Source organism: Gopherus evgoodei, chromosome 5, assembly GCF_007399415.2.
Source record: "Gopherus evgoodei ecotype Sinaloan lineage chromosome 5, rGopEvg1_v1.p, whole genome shotgun sequence".
NCBI classification, from domain to species: Eukaryota; Metazoa; Chordata; order Testudines; family Testudinidae; genus Gopherus; species Gopherus evgoodei.
In genome coordinates, this window is record NC_044326.1 from 99,020,469 (window position 1) to 99,039,336 (window position 18,868).

The 18,868-nt window shown below is 45.6% G+C and overlaps 1 protein-coding gene across 2 annotated transcripts in view; it reads right to left on the minus strand.

Moving 5' to 3' along the window:
- HSPA4L (heat shock protein family A (Hsp70) member 4 like) overlaps nucleotides 1–14,197 on the minus strand; it is a 61,710-nt gene extending 47,513 nt beyond the window's left edge. The window contains exons 1-3 of one of the 2 annotated variants that reach the window (XM_030564130.1): nucleotides 13,922–14,197; nucleotides 5,236–5,293; nucleotides 3,543–3,683 (exon numbers count right to left, since the gene is read on the minus strand). In XM_030564130.1, the coding sequence (XP_030419990.1) occupies nucleotides 3,543–3,683; nucleotides 5,236–5,293; nucleotides 13,922–14,028 (306 nt within the window). In that variant the 5' untranslated portion in view covers nucleotides 14,029–14,197. The remainder of the gene's footprint in view (nucleotides 1–3,542; nucleotides 3,684–5,235; nucleotides 5,294–13,921) is intronic. The other variant, XM_030564131.1, reaches the window with a different exon arrangement.
- Between the last annotated feature and the right edge of the window lie 4,671 nt (nucleotides 14,198–18,868).

The window sequence follows — 18,868 nt, forward strand, 5'->3', positions numbered from 1 at the left end:
TACATAAATAAGGACAGTAGCTAAAATGATTACAATAAAGGATCAGGTTCCATACAGGCTAAAGAGAAAGGACTGAGATTTAATAAGAGAGTGGTACACACACGTTGATACAGGGAAAGCTAATCTGCTGTTGCTACTACGCAATATTCTAAATCACATTAGGGCTTGTCTACACTGTCTGTTAATGCTTTGAAGGAGCAGTATGTCAAAGTGCACTATAGAATTTTTAGCGCATGGTGGCAGGGGCCACACAGCAGGCCAAACCACCATATATTTAAACCCCCAACTTGCCACACACTAACAGACTGTGCCTGTGTGTAGGCACGCACTTAATTTTTAGTCAAACTAAGTAAGATTTTCATCTTGCTGAACTTAAGTATTCACAGTTCAAATTATCAAGCCAGTTCTCCTTACACTTGACTTCTGCAGATCCAAGTAAGAGTTAAAAAAGCAGCCAAGTTAAAGGTCGTGCCCTATATTTTACTGTATTTGAAGGTAGTAAACTAAACTTGTGCTAAAATGAGCATGAGATGCAAAAGCCATCAACAAACTCAATGAAGCCCAATGACATGCAAGGTAGACTCACGAAGGGGAGTTGGTGTATGAAAAGTTACTTTGGAGAAAGAATGCTTTCATTTTCCTCATAGTTAAGATCCCACTAAATCCATGGTCCATTATGGTCAATTTCATAGCCACAGGATTTAAAAACTGGTAAATTTCACATTTTCAGATGTTTAAATCTGAAATTTCATGGTCTTCTAACTATGAGGGGTCCCGACCCAAAAGGGGATTGGGGGTGGAGGGGTCGCAGGCTCCCAGATGGATCTGATCTCTTCTTTACCCCCCTTCCGCCCCCGGAGCAGCTGTGCAGGGGTGGACAAGTCCTGTCCCTCTCCAGCCCAGCCAAGACGGGACCCAACTCCACAAGTCTCCTCCAGCTGCAGGAACCTCTGGGGCTGCTGCCCAGTTGCAAAGCATCCTGCAGCAGGGGGAGGCACCCGGAAGTGAGTCTCGGCCTAGAGCAGGGGTGGGGAGCCTTTTCTCTATCAGGGGCCATTGACCCACGGGGGGGGGGGGAAACAAATCAGCTGCAGGCCACAGCCCCGCAAGGGGGCACATAGGCTTGGGGCTTCCGCTAGGCTCTGGGGTGGGGCCAGAAATGAGGGGTTCTGGGTGTGGGAGGGGGCTCAGGGCTGATGCAGGAGGTTGGGGTGCAGGATCTGGGCAGGAGTTAGGGTGCAGAAGGGGGTTCCGACTTGGAGGAGGGGGTTGGGGTGCAGGTGTGGGGTCTGTGAGGGAGTTGGGGTGCAGGAGATGGTTCTGACCTCGGGCAAGTGCAGGTTCCGGGTGGGCAGCACTTACCTCAGACAGCTCCCGGTTGGTGGTACAGATGGGTTAACTCAGGCTCCCGCCCTGCCCTGGCTCCGTGCTGTTCCCAGAAGTAGCCAACATGTCCAGCCCCTAGGCGGAGGCACGGACAGGCAGCTCTGCAAGATGCCTGCACGCACCGTCCCACAGCTCCCATTGGCTGCAGTTCCTGGCCAATGGGAACTGTGAAGCCAGTGCTGGGGGCAGCACGCAGAGCTTCCCTGATTGTCCCTGCCTTCAGGGGCTGCAGGGATATGCCAGCCACTTCCAGGAGCTGCGTGGAGCCGACCAGACTTAATGGCCCAGCAACCCTAGCTTCCCCCCACAGTACTGCGAGCCCGTGCTTGCAGCTCCCGCTTCTGGCCCATGGCATGGAGACTTGCTCGGACCAGATGAAATTAAGCAGTGGGCTGAATTTGGCCCATGGGCCGTAGGTTCCCCACCTCTGGCCTAGAGGGAAGTGCTGAATTTCCAGAGATCCATGGAGCACCTGAATCCATCTCAACAGTTTAGGGCTAGTGCCATGACTGTAGCCATACTAGGGACATAAAATGTTAACTGGTAAGCATTAGGCTTGCTGTTAACCGACCTTAACCGTTAACCGCCAGCCACACCGGCGGGAGCGACCTCAGCCCCTCTCCCTTTAAATCAGTTAACTGGTTAAACAATATAATTTTAATTTAAACAGTTAACTTTTTTAATGATATTTACATCCCTAGGCCATACACTATAGGCACGACTCACCAAAGAACTTCCATAGAAAGCACACTGATGTGGACAACTTACACTTGTATACTCTCATCCAAAATGGCCTGTGTCCCTGCACAGTAAGCACTCCAGGAAAAAAGATGCCAATTCATTACCAGAGGAGCTCTCCTGCCAGAAAACCTATCTTAGTCCTTTAGCTATGATGCTTGGATAGAAGTGTATTTTGGTATCAAAGCAAGGACGGTATGACATTAATTAATCCGTGGCACTGCATATGCCAGCTCTCCTTACACCAAGTCATGGAGTCCCTGATCACGCTACGAAGCAGACCTTAATCTCTCATGTGTTAAACTGAAAGCTGAATAGACCAGAACTTGAGTATTGCCCCAATAAGGATGAGGAAAAGCAACCAAAGCCTTTAACAACATTTCCAGTGTTACACAATCTGTTGAGTATAGTTTGGTATTCATCTGTATAATGCAGCAAGAATGCCAACTACATACGGCCCCTCTCCCGCTTCTCTTTCTTCTGAGGCACCGGGATTGCGACTGGCGCCTACCCGCTGGCTGCATGCAGGAGAAGCTGTGATGGTGCTGAGAGTCTTGTGAGGAGTCCTTTCTTGGCACCAGATCCCAGGACGATGGTGCCAGGGCACTCTGCACCAAGGAGGAGGTGCTAGGTGTGGAATGCCCGATCCAGGGTTTGACTGGGGCCCGAGTGTGGCCTCCATCAGCAGAACTTTGAGACGCTGGTCCCTGTCTTTCAAAGTTCTACGGTGAAACCCGCAACAGATCCTGCACTGGTCTTTCTGGTGACTCTCTCCTAGATACCGCTAGCACAAAGTGTGCGGGTCACTTTTGGGCATGCGTTTAAAGCAGGCCTCGCAAGTTTTAAACCCAGGAGACTGTGGCATGCCAAGGCGCTGGGGAACCAATGTGTGTGTGGTGGGAGGGAGGGAGGGAGGCACAAAGTAAAAACCTTAACACTAACTACACTAAGAAGTAAACAACTTTGTACAACGGACACTGCTAACGGCATTTGCCAAGGCAAGAGCTATGCGACGTTCCAGCTAACCGTCACAGGCGGTAAAAAGAGGGGATAGCGGGTCAGCAGGGTTCTACATTGAGCAACATGAAAGCGCAGCTCCACCGGGTGCCCAGACTTAGCATCCAGGGTGGATGCTACTAAGGGAAAAAAATTACAGCTGCCGTGCAAGCACGCACACACACACTTGATTGGAAACAAGCACTCGAAGAAAAATTCTTCCTTTCCTTCCCTCCCCCAGGTTGGATGGATATGCATATATCCAGAGTCTTTACAGAATTTAAGAAAATTAAAATAGAAAGCTCAGTGAAGCAATTTCATTTGAGAAGTACATTACAGCCAAGCAGAATCTCTATTTGCCTGTCAAAATAATGATGCAGATTATGACAGCATTAGGTATGCACGGAAACTGCAAAACTTACCTTCAGCGCTACACTCCCATTCGGCATCTTTTGAAGCTCATAGGGAAGTCTGACTCTTTCACCTTGTACGTAAGGATCATCAAATGCTCTTCCATGCATTTTTTTGAAGCCATGTAATGTATTCTTTACATTTGTGACAATCTGTGGAAGATAAATGCACTGCTATGAGAGGCGTATCAGAAACTCTGAAATTATGGCTTTATTTATCTTGGTATGGCTTAAAGTTCAAAACAGGAACTAGTGGCCTGCTATGAACACGAACTTCCAGCATTTGAGCAGTGTATCCTTTTCCTCACTTCCCACTGAATACAACTGTTATTAAGCATGTCACTTTATTTATGAGACCAATTAATACACTCAAACCCACTTTGTGTCTAAATCAGTATTCATTTCACTAGTTTTCCCCTTCCTTATCTTAAAAGGAACTTCCTATTATACCCAATTTGGACAGTGATTAATTATGTACCACTGCAATGACTGAACTACATGCAACTATCTTAATAATGTTATTAAAATATTGTAATTAAACGTGTAGTAATGCTTAATTCAGATCCCAATTCAGTATGAGCTTTCCATTTATCTATTCTCTCAATATTGCAGGATAGTGATTTAAAAACACAGATTTTAAAGCCTGACTTTTTTGACCCATCATACAGCAAAAGAACTTGCTCATTTTGTTTTAATTAATACAGAATTTTTAAGCCAATTACAACTGTACTCCAGGCTTTGAAAGTGTACCTTGTATTTACTAGAGGCCCCCATCTCCAGCAATGTCCAGTAGCTGTGTACTGATGAGCTGTGCATGGCTGCTGAAAATGAGGGTCCACCTGCCCCTCGAACATGCCTGAGGGCTCCATTCTTTTGGTTAATAGGTATAAGAGTATCTGAAATTTAACTACCCACCTTCTGGGAAGAGACATGGGGAGTTCTTTCCCTACTACTCCACAATTTCCTGACATGAGCATGTAAAGGATAAGGGATATCCTCTGTTATTATTTCCACTCCCTAGATTCTGCTGCAAGCAGTCTTTGCTATTCAATCTCCATTTTTTAGGAATTCCTCCTAGTGATTATCTCCAGTCCCAGCCTTTGCTCCTGTTCTTAGTTTTCCCAAGCAAGTGAAGTTACAAAGATCACAAGTTTTACTGCTGTCCAGAGTTCTGAACAGAGGTACTGAAACTGGCGAGTCTGAATTTCACTATACTGTCTGGGAAAGCTACAAGCAGCAGCACAGACATTTATGTTGTGTCTATAAATTCAAAAAGACAGCATTCCTTCCATTTTCATTTTCAAACTATAAGGGCCACAAGTTTTTCTTAATAAATGCTAACACTTCAGAAATTGAAGACTTGAGCCTATACTCATTCTTCTCCCCCCAATAAGGAAAGTTTCTTATTCTTCACTGGTGAGTAGACCAAGTCCTACATTTCTCCCTGTCTTTCCTCTAAAAAGAAAAAAAAAATCAAGAATTAACCAGAGACAATATTTCAATTAGTTTTAACAGAGGGGAGTACAGCCTAATGATTTAGTAATAACGGTAACAAAAGCAAGGAAATTTTAAGCATATATTTTAAATTAAAACATGAAACAATGTATCAGATTTCTTCACTCTTACACTTCCCTCACAATTCAGCAGATGAGTAATTTAAAGCTCGCTTAAATTCCTGTAAAGTAATATGTTTAGATTCATTTACCTGGCTTTTTGCTGCATTTCCTATGGCCCGGGTTTTGGATCCCAGAGATATACAAGCTCTAAACAACAACAGAAAGACAAATATTCAGCTTTGACAGAAAACAATGTCGGGAAAAGTACACTTTTTTCCCCAGAAAATTACTAAAAACCCTAAAATTACTTTTAAAAGACCATCAACTGCTCCTTAAATTACTTTGTAGAATTCTTTAAAAGTCACATTAACATTTTCTATTGCCCGAAATTATTTCCCTTCCTTCAGTTGTAAGTGTGCTGGTAGTTGATGCCCAACACCTAAAGGCTTCATGCAGCAGTAATAAAATGTTGTCTGTTCCAGCACATATTTTAATGTGCATTTTATTAGAAAGCTAGTTCTTACAGCGCTTTTCATCAGTAGATCTCAAACTGTTTTGCAAAGCAGGCAAATATCAGCATCCCCATTTTGCAGGCAGGGAAACTGAGGTATGGAGTTTGCCCAAGGTCACACAGCAGGCCCGCAACAGTACTAATACATCAATAGAATTTCTAGACATTAGAGATGAGACTATTTTAACTCAAAAAATGTTGCAGCCAAGTCACAGGAAATCTTTATTGGACTTTGTTCTAACAGACAAAGCGGATCTGATCAAAGAACTTATTGGTAGCTTAGTTACAATGTTCATGACTTGATCACATACATACTGTGCAAGCAGAATGAAGTCCACACCAATAATATATATCTGGTGCGTTAATAGGACCAATTTCACAAAATTGAAAACAATTATGACAAATCAGCTGGGGCAGAATTTTTAATCAGAAAAATGTGAATGGTAATTGGAAATCAATAAATAATCCTTTCTAGAAGCTCAAAATGTCTCAATCTCAACTGACGAAGGCGGCCATGGTAGTTAAAAAATTACCTGGTTTAGAGGGGAAGTGAATGTAGATTATATAGCTATAGATAGATATATACACACACATATATACACACATATCAAATGTGATCCTGAGATGAATAAACAGGGGAATCTCAAGTAGTAGAGAGGTTATTTTCCCTCTGTATTTGGCTCTGGTGCAACTGCTGCTGAAATACTGAGTCCAGTTCTGGTGCCCACAATTCAGAATAATTTGGAGAGGGTTCAGAGAAGAGCCACCAGAATGATTAAAGGATTAGAAAACATGCCTGCCAGTGCAACTCAATCTATTTAGCTTAACAAAAAGAGGTTAAGGGATGACCTGATTACAATCTGTTACAGGACTGGAGCAAGCTACAGCCCGCGGGCCACATCTGGCCCATCAGACCTTTTAATCCAGCCCTTGAGCTCCTGCCAGGGAGTGGGACTGGGGGCTTGCCCCACTCCGAGCATGCCATGGTCCTCCGCGGCTCCCAGAAGCAGCGGTATGTTGCCCCTCTGGCTCCTACACATAGGGGCAGTAAGGGGGCTCTGTACTCTGCCCCCACCCCAAGGGCCGCCCCCAGTGGCTCCCATTGGCTGGAAACTGCAGCAGGGATGGAGGCTGCAGACAGGGGCAGTGTGCAGAGCCACCTGACCATGCTTCCACATGGGAGCTGGAGAAGGGACATGCTGCTGCCTCCGGGAGCTGCTTGAAGTAAGCACTGCCTGGAGCCTGCACACCTGACCTCCCCTGGCACCCCAACCCCCTACCCCAGCCATGATCCCCCTCCCACCCTCCGAACCCTTTGGTTCCAGCCCAGAGCCCCTCCCACACACTTAACTTCTCATTTCTGGCCCCACTCTGACACTCCAAACCCCAGCCCAGAGTCCCCTCCCCCATACCCTAATCCCTGCCTGGAGTCTCCTCCCATACTCTGAACTCCTCATTTCTGGCCCCACCCTGGAACCCGCACCCCAAGACCCTGCCCCAGCCCAGAGCCCCCTCACACACTTCAAACCCCTCAGCCCCACCCCACATCCCCCTCCCACACAGCCCAACCCCCTGCCTCAGCCTGGAGCCCCCTCCCGTACTCCAAACCCCTCTGCTCCACCCCTAGCCAGTAGCCCCCTCCTGCACGCCAAACCCCTCATCCCTGGCTCCAACCCACAGCCTGCACCCCCAGCCAAGATCTCACCCCCTCCTGTACCCCAACCCCCAATTTTGTGAGCATTCTTGGCCTGCCATACAATTTCCATACCCAGATGTGGCCCTCAGGCCAAAAAGGTTACCCACTCCTTGTCTATAAGTATCTATATGGGGAAAAATATTTACTAACAGGCTCATCAGAGAAACTAACAGAGAAAGATCCAATGGCTAGAAGCTGGAGCTAAACAAATTCAACTTGAAATTAAGGTGTACATTTTTTGACAGCGAGGGTAATTATTACACCTCTTGGTATATTGTTTCAGTGGTTAAATTCTTTATCACTGACAACTTTTAAATCAAGATTGAATGTTTTTCTAAAAGATAAGCTTGCTGCTCTACGAGTTCTTTTGGGGAAGTTCTATGGCTTGTGTTATATAGGAGATCAGACTAGATGATCATGATAGTCCTTGCTGACCTTTGAAAACTATGAATACCCAGGTTTCAGAGTCTCAATCCAATCCTTTAATGTGCATGAGTGTCAATACTACAGTTTCCCTCCAAGCTCCTCTAGACTCTCTCCCAAAGTGGAGAACTGTCATTTGGTGACTATATCCAGCACTCTCTGATATGAGACTGTCATAAACAGATAGCTAAGGGTTAATGTCTCTTTCACCTGAAGCACCTGACCAGAGGACCAATCAGGAAACCGGATTTTTTCAACTCTGGGTGGAGGGAAGTTTGTGTCTGAGTTTTTGTTTTCTGTCTGCCTGCTTTCTCTGAGCTTTGGAGAAGTAGTTTCTGCTTTCTAATCTTCTGTTTCTAAGTGTAAGGACAAAGAGATCAGATAGTAAGTTATATGGTTTCTTTTCTTTGGTATTTGCATGAATATAAGTGCTGGAGTGCTTTGATTTGTATTCTTTTTGAATAAGGCTGTTTATTCATATTTCTTCTAAGCAATTGACCCTGTATTTTGTCACCTTAATACAGAGAGACCATTTGTATGTATTTTCTTTCTTTTTATATAAAGCTTTCTTTTTGAGACCTGTTGGAGTTTTCTTTTCTGGGAAATTGAGTCTGTACTCACCAGGGAATTGGTGGGAGGAAGAAATCAGGGGGAGATCTGTGTGTGTTGGATTTGCTAGCCTGATTTTGCATTCCCTCTGGGTGAAGAGGAAAGTGCTTTTGTTTCCAGGACTGGGAACGGAGAGGGGGAGTCACTCTGTTTGGATTCACAGAGCTTGTGTCTGTGTATCTCTCAGGAGCACCTGGAGGGGGGAAGGGAAAAAGGATTATTTCCCTTTGTTGTGAGACTCAAGGGATTTGGGTCTTGGGGTCCCCAGGGAAGGTTTTTTCAGGGGGACCAGAGTGCCCCAAAACACTCTAATTTTTTGGGTGGTGGCAGCAAGTACCAGGTCCAAGCTGGTAACTAAGCTTGGAGGTTTTCATGCTAACCCCCATATTTTGGACGCTAAGGTCCAAATCTGGGACTAAAGTTATGACAGAGATCGTATCAAAGTATGCAATACTTAAGCCCAGACAAAATCTTATGAGTACATTCTGTGTACAGCACTATTTTTCATTGATTATACATCAGAAGTAGTTAATCTTTTTGAAAAAGCACCCAATATATCCTCCAATCAAGCTGATTTTATGCTGTTCAATATACCCTAACAATAATAAAGAACTATGTCTAAAATATATATTAAGTATGACAAAAGAATCTAACACAAGGATGACTTAAGATGTGTGTAGTCTACTTAAAAGGCACTTCATTTCACAGGTTAGTTATGACTGGTTAATGATATTGACATGCCATAACTTCTAGAAAATTCCCTTTTTCCACAGAGGCAGCATTAATTAATAGGCTGCTATATGGGACTTGAAGTGTCAAGTCAGAAGCTATTCTGGCAACGTGCGAGGTCTCCCCATGTTGTCTGAAGGAGTCAGATCATGGCAAGTCTCCCCCAAAGTGTTGAGGCTAGGGTACAATAAGTCTCCCTTAGCAGGGGAGAGGAGGAGTGTCAAAAAAGCAAACAAAACATGTTCCCTTTATTAATAACTGGGATGTAGGTACAGGGAGTCCCCGGTAAATGTCTCCCCCTTACCTGTTTCACATATTCGTCACTTATCAATAGGAAAACATTTTCCAATTCAGGCTGATCCCGAGCCATGTATCCGTTGTTTGCAATAGTGTACTATAACTTGCAAACGACAGATAAGTGGATTGGGACTGACGTGAACTGGAACATGTTCCCCTACTGATGAGTGAGGGATATGCAACAGATATGCGTAGCCATGGATGGGCCGTTACCCACATCCAGGCCCAGCCTGCACCCCAGTCCCGGCCCTGCTCCCACCCCAGCGCTTGCCCCATACTGCCCGCCTGGCACACGGAGGATTGCCCAGGTCTGGCGCTCCAGCCATGGAGCGGGGTTGGGGTCTTGTCCCCTCCGCTCACCCAGCCCTCCTGCAGGGAAGCAAGCTCAGGGCACAGCAGCTTCCAAGCCACTAACCCCCGCTACCTGGCTGGAGTGCTGGAGCGGGGCAAGCCCCTGTGCCCCAGTCCCGCTCTCCTGCCAGGTGGAGCAGGGCAAGCCCCCACACCCTGGCAGGAGAACCAGGCAGAGCAGGTAAGCCCCTGCACCCCAGCAGGAGTGCTGGCCTGGCAGAGTTGGACAAGCCCCTGAGCTTAAAGTATAGAGAGTGTACTGATCAAATCTGAAAATGAGACAAAGCTGGGGAGAGGGGGTTGCCAATACTTGGGGAGGATACAGCTAAAATTCAGAGGGATTTTGATAAATTGAACAACTCGGTTACAGACAACAATATAAAATTCAAGACAAATGTAAGGTGCTACACTTAGGGAAGAAAACCCCAAATGCACAAATACAAAATGGGGGAAAACTGGCTTGATGGCAGCACTGCTGAGAAGGATCCAGCAGGCCCCCATGGGTTCCTCCCCTGCAGCAGGCTCCCCTCCCCAAGATTCAATCATGAATGTTTTTAGTAAAAATCACGGACAGGTCATGGGGCTGTGATTTTTTGGTTTTCGCTTGTGATCTGTCCATGATTTTTACTAAAAATACTCATGATTAAATCATAGTGCTGGAGGGTAGGGATAGTGACCCAGACAAATTGGAGGATTGGGCCAAAAGAAATCTGATGAGGTTCAACAAGTACAAGTGCTGAGTCCTGCACTTGCGAAGAAAGAATCACATGCACCGCTACAGGCTGAGGACCGACTGGCTAAGCGGCAGTTCTGCAGAAAAGGACCTGGGGATTACAGTGGACAAGAAGCTGGATACGAGTCAGTAGTGTGCCCTTGTTGCCAAGAAGCTAATGGACATATTGGGCTGTATTAGTAAGAGCAGTGCCAGCAGATTGAGGGAAGTAATTATTCCCCTCTATTCGGCACCGGTGAAGCCACATCTGGAGTACTGCGTCCAGTTTTGGGTTCCCCGCTACAGAAAGAATGTGGATAACTTGGAGAGAGTCCAGTGGAGGGCAACGAAAATTATTAGGGAGCTGGGACACATGACTTATGAGGAGAGGCTGAGGGAACTGGGGTTATTTAATCTGCAGAAGGGGGGGGGGATTTGATAGCAGCCTTCAACTACCTGAAGAGGAGTTCCAAAGAGGATGGAGCTTGACTGTTCTCAGTGGTGGCAGATGACAGAACAAGGAGCAATGGTCTCAAGTTGCAGGGAGAGAGGTCTAGGTTGGGTATTAGGAAACACTATTTCACCAGGACGGTGGTGAAGCACTAGAATGGGTTACTTAGGAAGGTGGTGGAATCTCCATCCTTAGAGGTTTTTAAGGCCTGGCTTGACAAAGCCCTGGCTGGGATGATTTAATTGGCGTTGGTCTTTCTTTGAGCAGGGGATTGGACTAAAGCAGTGGTTCTCAAACTTTTGTACTGGTGACCCCTTTCACACAGCAAGCCTCTGAGTGCGACCCCTACCATAAATTAAAAACACAAACACCATTATAAATGCTGGAGGCAAAGCGGGGTTTGGGATGGAGGCTGACAGCTCGCGACCTCTAGTAATAACCTTGTGACCCCGAGGGGTCCCAACCCTCAGTTTGAGAACCCTTGGATCAGAGGACCTCCTGAGGTCTCTTCCAACCGTAATATTCTATGATTCCATGACAACCATCTCACTATGGGGAAGCACATTTTTCAAACCCTGTGTCTGTTGTAGATATATTGAAACTTTAAGGATTCAGTAATAACTTTATTTAGATCCCTGCGGAATGCTAACAATCAAGATTCCTCTCAGTTACAGAGGAAAAATTTGAGAATAGTTACTAATTAAAGCACCAAGATTCAAAAATGCATTGCTAGCTAGCGGTGTGCTAACTAAATGCATTCTACAAGTCTACACTGCCTTGTTTCCACAAGACTTTACCATGGGTTAGCTAGTTCCTATGGTAGACCACAAACACCTGTGTCTTGGAACAAATATTTGGGGAGGTTCAGGCTAATTTATGATGCTGTTAACTACCTCAAGTTAGTTGGGAATGTGCAGACATACCTAAAGAACGTATTTCGTTTGCATGTGTTATATAAGCTATTAACTCCATGCCTTTAAATCCTGATCTAGGCAAAATATAGACATTTACAGAGATTCTTGGAGCTCACCTGGGCCTTACTAAATTAGATACACCTTTCTAAATCCAAGTCTAAACAAGGCCATATGGGCTTGATAAGACTTAGTGCTCCTATGCAAAGTAAAAATAGCTTGACATTTCTGTCCAGTACAATAATTCACACTATCTCAAAAAAGTAGACAAAAAATTAATTATCTTCCTAAATCCTCATTAGATTGTATTAGGGCTGAATCTCAGACTTGAAAAGTCAAGATAAATACCACAAGTCCTTCAATGCCTAGACAAAAAGACCAGCTGTTTAATGATTTTTATAAAGCATCCTGCTGCACTCAAGTATCAAAGCACATGGTATGTTTCCTCTAGTTATGTCAACTTGCTTTTGTCAGTTTGAAAATAGCTAAATTTTGTATACTATTCTGCCTGATATACTAAAAGACTAAACTAAATACAGTGAAATGTCTGAAGTGCATCTGCAGAGAACGCACTCCAAAAAGAGATGTTAAGCAGAAGTGGTATTCTAAAATAGATGGACCTGAATATACTTGATATTTGGGGATTCTTTGGAGTAGTCTCAAGACAGTGTTGCCTATTAAGAATGGTCTCTGGCACAAGTTTCAAAAAAGGTTTCAAAATTTTTATGCTCACACCAAAAACAAAAAAACCCAACTAGTTCCTTACTAAAATTTTTGGAAACATATTATTGGTATTAGTGGCATCATCAGATAATACATTGTGGTATTTAAAGCAAAGCATCTTCATCATTAACGTCTTAGACACATTAACCAGCGTGTTTCAGTACTTGACTTTTTTTTTTTAAACAGACTAAATAGCTTTTTTGCATATAAATAAATACTGGGCAAACTTAAACATTTTTATTCTCAAGAGATGAAATAGTAAAATACTATACTCAAAACAGACTTGTCTGGGAGGAGTTACTTTAGCTGCTATTTATGGGTCTGGAATTTTTTTTTTTTTAAAAACACAAATGAGCATGCACTATTCAAGAAGTACAGTTTATGAGCCTTTTACATGAATTCCTGGTTTCTAGTAGAACATTACAAACAGCTGAAGCTTACTTAAAGTCCTAGGTATATCCCATAGAAACAGAGGAGGCAAATCTCCACCTATTCTTGCATGTCCAATCATCACAAACATAGTCCATCCCCCCTTGCTAGAAACCTCAATATTTCATAGCCAGGAGAGGAAGCAGTAGAACAAGCCGCAACAAGATTTTTTTTGGGGAGGGGGGAGGAAAGACTCCTCATATCACCCTCTTTTATCCTCCTCCAGACAATCTCCTCTTCCATATCCTCTGGTCCCTCATACTCATTCCATCATCTGTTCTTAGTGGAATAGCTTCTGAACACGGCAAACCACTGCAATGTGAATTGCGCGTTAACCCATCTGTTTAAATGAGATCTTCAGAGACCAAATACCGAGGTATCAGAGGGCAGAGAAATCCCACTTGGTCTCAGAAAAGGCCTCCTTCAACAGTCTATAAAACGGGTTCCTACCACCTCCCGGGACCAGAGATGACAACCAAGAAATATCACTCGACCAGAACCCCCATCCCAAACCTTCATCAGCTAGCCTGTCACAGAGGTGGGAGACAGGGAAAGGAGCGCAGAGGAGAATGGAGGAAGAGGCGGCGGCGACCGGCAGGATGAAGAGAAGCGGATGAATGAGCCGGACCTAATCTTGCCATTGATACCGCGCTGCTCCAGCAGATCCCGGGCACCGCCACAAGCACCCGGCAGCCGCTGCCACTCCCCGCCTCGCTCCCCCCGGCCACAAGGGGCTGAGAGAGACCCGTTCCAGGCCCGGGGGCAAGAGAGGCTCTGGCCGGCACGGTAACGAAGGGGGATCTGCGCGCTGGGGCTTCTCAAAGCGACTGTCGGAGCCCGCTCCGAGGCCACGCTGACGGCGCCCTATCCTCGGCGGGTGAGCACTGAGCAGGCGGGAGGGCGCCGGTATCCGCGAGAGGGGCCCGGTACGAACGGCGGGGGGGGGGAGCGAGTGGGGGCCGGTACGCCCGGGGGGATGGGGCCGGTACTCACGGGGTGCAGCGGTCGCTGTACTCATTGGCGATGGTCTCGATGCCGCCGCTCCGCGCCACTGCGACGTAGCAGTTGAGGAAGCCCAAGTCGATGCCGACCACAGACATGACTGCGCCCGGTGCCTTCCGCTCCCCGCGGGCCTGTCGCTGCAGCGGTCTCGGCTGCCGACACCGGCTCCAGTCCCTACCCGTCGCGCTCCCCCACTGCGGAGCAGCAGCCACCAACCGGCAGTTACTCTCCTCTGCGCAAGCGCGCTGCGCCTTCCGGTGGGGACTGCGCGAGCCCCCGACGGACCTTCGGCACTTTCCGGACAGACTCGGGCTGAGGCGGCTCCGGCCGACATGAGTTCGAGAAAGATCTGGAAAGGGGAGGAGGGAGCGTTTGTATAAGGGCGACATCGTGTGGCCACACAGAAGTACTGCTGCTGCCCGACCGCTCTGCGCGTCTAGCCGCGCCGTCCCTCCGCCCACCCAGTTAAAGGGCCAGCACCCAAAATAAAGGGGCTGTTCTGCAAGTGAATTGCAGTTAACGATGGGCTCTTGTTTAGCGTATAGCTGGACTGCTCCCCTTGCATAATTAGATTAAAATCGGATGGTGTATTAGTGGGTCATAGATAGGGTGCTGTCATGGATCCGTGATTTTCCACAAGCTCTGTAACTTCTGCTGCTGCTTCTGTGGTAGCCCCAGACAGCTGTTGCCCCTAGGCCCAGCCCCCTGGAGCACATCCCCCCCTACATAGTGCCTGTCCCCAGTAGCACACCCACCATGGCTCCCTCTGCAGCAGTGACCTCCCAGAGTGTCCCTTGCAACAATGCCCCCTCCCCCCATTTATTTAGGGGTATTTAGAGTATAAGTCATGGACAGGTCATGGCCCTGAATTTTTATTGCCTGTGACCTGTCCATGACTTTTACCAAAAATACCCTTGACTAAATCATAGCCTTAATCATCATAGCATAAAACACAAAATTGCCAGCTGTTAACACTTTACTGGGAAGGGGTGCTCTATGGTGCTATATTAAAGCTCCAGCTCCTGAAGTCATGTGAAGGGCTACTAGGATGAGCCGAGGAATGGAAAACCTGTCTTATGAAAGGAGACTGAAAGAGCTTGGCTTGTTTAGCCTAACCAAAAGAAGGCTGAGGGGAGACATGATTGCTCTTTATAAATGTATCAGAGGGATAAATATCAGGGAGGGAGAGGAATTATTTAAGCTTAGTACCAATGTGGACACAAGAACAAATGGATATAAACTGGACACTAGGAAGTTCAGACTTGAAATTAGATGAAGGTTTCTAACCTTTAGAGGAGTGAAGTTCTGGAACAGCCTTCCAAGGGGAATAGTGGGGGCAAAAGATAGATCTGGCTTCAAGCCTAAGCTTGATAAGTTTACAGAGAGGATGGTATGATAGGATAGCCTAATTTTGGCAATTAATTCTTTGATTATTAGCAGGTAAATATGCCCAATGGGATCTGAGATGGGGTGGGATCTGAGTTACTACAGAGAATTTTTTCCTGAGTGCTGACTAGTGAGTCTTGCCCACATGCTCAGGGTTTAGCTGATCACCATATTTGGGGTAGGAAGGAATTTTCCTCCAGGGAAGATTGGCAGAGGCTCTTGAGATTTTTTGCCTTCCTCTGCAGCATGGGACACAGGTCACTTGCTGGAGGATTCTCTGCACCTTGAGGTTTTTAAACCACCATCTGAGGACTTCAATAACTCAGACATAGGTTAGGGGTTTGTTACAGGAGTGGGTGGTGAGATTCTTTGGCCTGCATTGTGCGGGGGGGGGAGGGTGTCAGACTGGATGACCATAATAGTCCCTTCTGACCTTAAGTCTATGAATCTATGATTATGGGAGGTGCTCCACTCTCTTTGGTTTTTCAGTACATCGTTAGTCCCCATATTTGCAGAGGAGAGACTGAAAATATGACATCATAAAAGTTTAAACTCTAGGCAGCAAATGAAAAGAACCCAACATTTATTCCTTTTTTAAAATCTCATGATTTTCTTTTTATTTGACTCATGATTTTTGAACACTTGCGATTAGCTCATGCATTAATTAACATTATCTTATATACATGCTAGACTATGCTATTCTGTTATGTCTAATTTTATGCCCATGATCTTCCAACTGACTGTGGGGGAACAGGGGTTGTTTATATGCCACGGTTGCAGAATTTATGTTAATATTTATGTAGGCTAGAGCATAAAACAATTAAATATAATGCTTTGTTAATTTATTGCAACATATAATTTATATAACAATCCAGTATAATTACTATTAGATGAATAATTAAGTATGATGTGATTGTCATCATTAATTATGATTAATATATAGGTTCGTACTACATAGCCACCTTTCATCTGAAGATTTCAAAGTGTTTATCCAATGTCAATTCGGTTTAGATTCACAACATCTTTGCAAAGTACAATAGGTCCTGTATGCCTCAGGGGTCAGCTCAAACTTGCGCAGCAGGGCTTGTTTGAACACTTCATAGTCCCCTGCTTCCATCTAGTTGAACATCTCTCTGGTCTTGGGACTCAGTAAAGGGGTGAGATGCCACAATATGTACAATAAGTACAATAGTCCCTACTTTACGCGTGAGCACAGAGAAGTTACAGGTTTGGGCACATAAGGTACTGAGCATCTCCTGTAAGATTCAGAGCAGAGCATTCTCATCTCCAGCCAAAGAGACTTTAGGAATCTCAGCACATTTCACGATAGGGTGCATCGGGCTGTAGCTCTCTCTGATTGAGAAACACACTTAAGCATGTCTGTAAATGCTTTGCTGAATCAGGGCCTAATTCCCACTCACCTTACTCATATAAGTGACTCACTATCTTCAGTTAATCTGTTTGTGAAAGAAAAGCAGGGAAGCCCAATTTAGCTCTTAGAGAGATAGCACCATGCCGTCAGCAGCTGCAACCAATTTAAAATTCATATGCATTGGTTCATATGTTGCACAAACGACCACTTCCGCCAGCTTCATATAGAAGCCCATCATGTGTATAATCATCACTGTATAGATACATATATCCACTAATGTGCCCTAATGCTGTCTGCAGGAATCCTCATTTCCATAAATATTTGTTTAGTTGTCCATTTTGTTCAGACTTCAAACAATTCACTCCATTTTAGTGATGTTGATACCTGTGCTATCAGATCATATCATGTTTGGCCACTAACTTTACTTGATCATTAAACTTAGTCATATAACGCCACATTTTGGTCAGTGTGCCTGACAATTATGGAAAACTATTTGCAGTCTAGAAGCAATGCCCAGATTGTTATCGCCTTCATTTTCCTTTTCTGTATAGGGAGTGGGAGACTACATATCCATATAATGGGTACCCTTTTATGTTTTTTCTGGGATTATTTCAGTTGTGTGAGGCAATTCCAAATCCTGCAAATTTTATTTATAGGATGGTAAAGTCCATAAATATCTTTCAGGTCCTGAAAAATGTAACCTCCTTCTGACATAAAAACCATTATGATATTTTGACACAATGTGATGTTTCAGTGTGACACTACCATGTGCAAGTTTGTTCTACTAGAAAACCTCCAAATAAATAGAAACAACTGTGTCCCAATCAGTGATTTGATTATCCTCTTCCCCCGCCCCCACCACCCTCGCCCATCTTCCTCTGCTTTATATCCCACCTAAGGAGCCAGTTCCTGAGCCAGCTGGGGCCATGAGAGGGGCCCAGGGCAGCCAAGCAGCACCAGGGTTCCTCCAAGCCACTGACCCAACTGGGAATGTGAGAGGGGCTGAAAGCAGCCAGGCAACCCCAGGATCCACCTACCCAATCAGCATGGGATCTGACTGAGTTCCCCATTGGTGGAGCTCAGAAAGTTGGAAATGGGACTGAAACTGAAAGAGCTGGAGGACCGTGAGAGACAGTGGCAGCATGAACTGGTGATGGTGGAGCTGAGAAGCAGAGAGACCCCTACTGTGGACCCAGAGTGGCTAAGCCCACAGGGAACTCTGATATTAAAGTGCTGCCTCAGTTTAAGGAAGGGGATGATACAGATGCCTTTCTTGCTGCCTTTGAGATTGACTCTGCAGACAGGCTTTGGCATCTCACCCCTTTACTGAGTCCCAAGACCAGAGAGATGTTCAACTAGATGGAAGCAGGGGACTATGAAGTGTTCAAACAAGCCCTGCTGCGCAAGTTTGAGCTGACCCCTGAGGCATACAGGAAAAGGTTCCAGAGGGCACAGAAGACCCAGGGGGATGACCTATCTGGAACTGGTCATGCTGATAGGGGAAATACACCAGCAAGTGGCTGAATGGAGCCTCCCCCGATAGAAAAATCAGAGGTGGAATATGTACCGACTTTATAGGAAAAGCTTGCTGGGCTCATGAACTTGGCTGGGGAGAATTTGGCCAGGGCCCAAGGGAAGCAAAAGGTCTGGTACAAATGCTGAGAACGTGCCCAATCCTACGATACCAGGGACCAGGTGATCTTTCTCATGAGAATGAGAACAAATGCAAACTACAGGCTGCCTAGGATGGGCCCTTTAAGGTCATCAAGCAGCCGAAGGAGGTAAACTATGTAGTGAAACCCTTGCGGCCAGAGTCGGGTACTGGTACAATGAGAGTCTATGAAAATGTTACATTTCTTCTGGGACGATTAGAGCCTCAACAGCTGAGCACATTTTTATGAAACTTATTCAACATAAGAATGGCCATTCTGGGTCAGACTAAAGATCCATCTAGCCCAGTGCTCTGTCTTCCATCAGTGGCAAATGCCAGCTGCTTCAGAGGGAATGAACAGAATAGGGAATCACCACATGATCCACCCCATCGCCCATTCCCAGCTTCAGGCAAACAGGCTAAGGACACCATCCCTTTCCAACAGATTTTGCCATTTAAAGCAGATTCACCCAGTCCTTTAATGTCATCATAAAGGCATGTATATATGCTGGACATGGACATTAAAGAA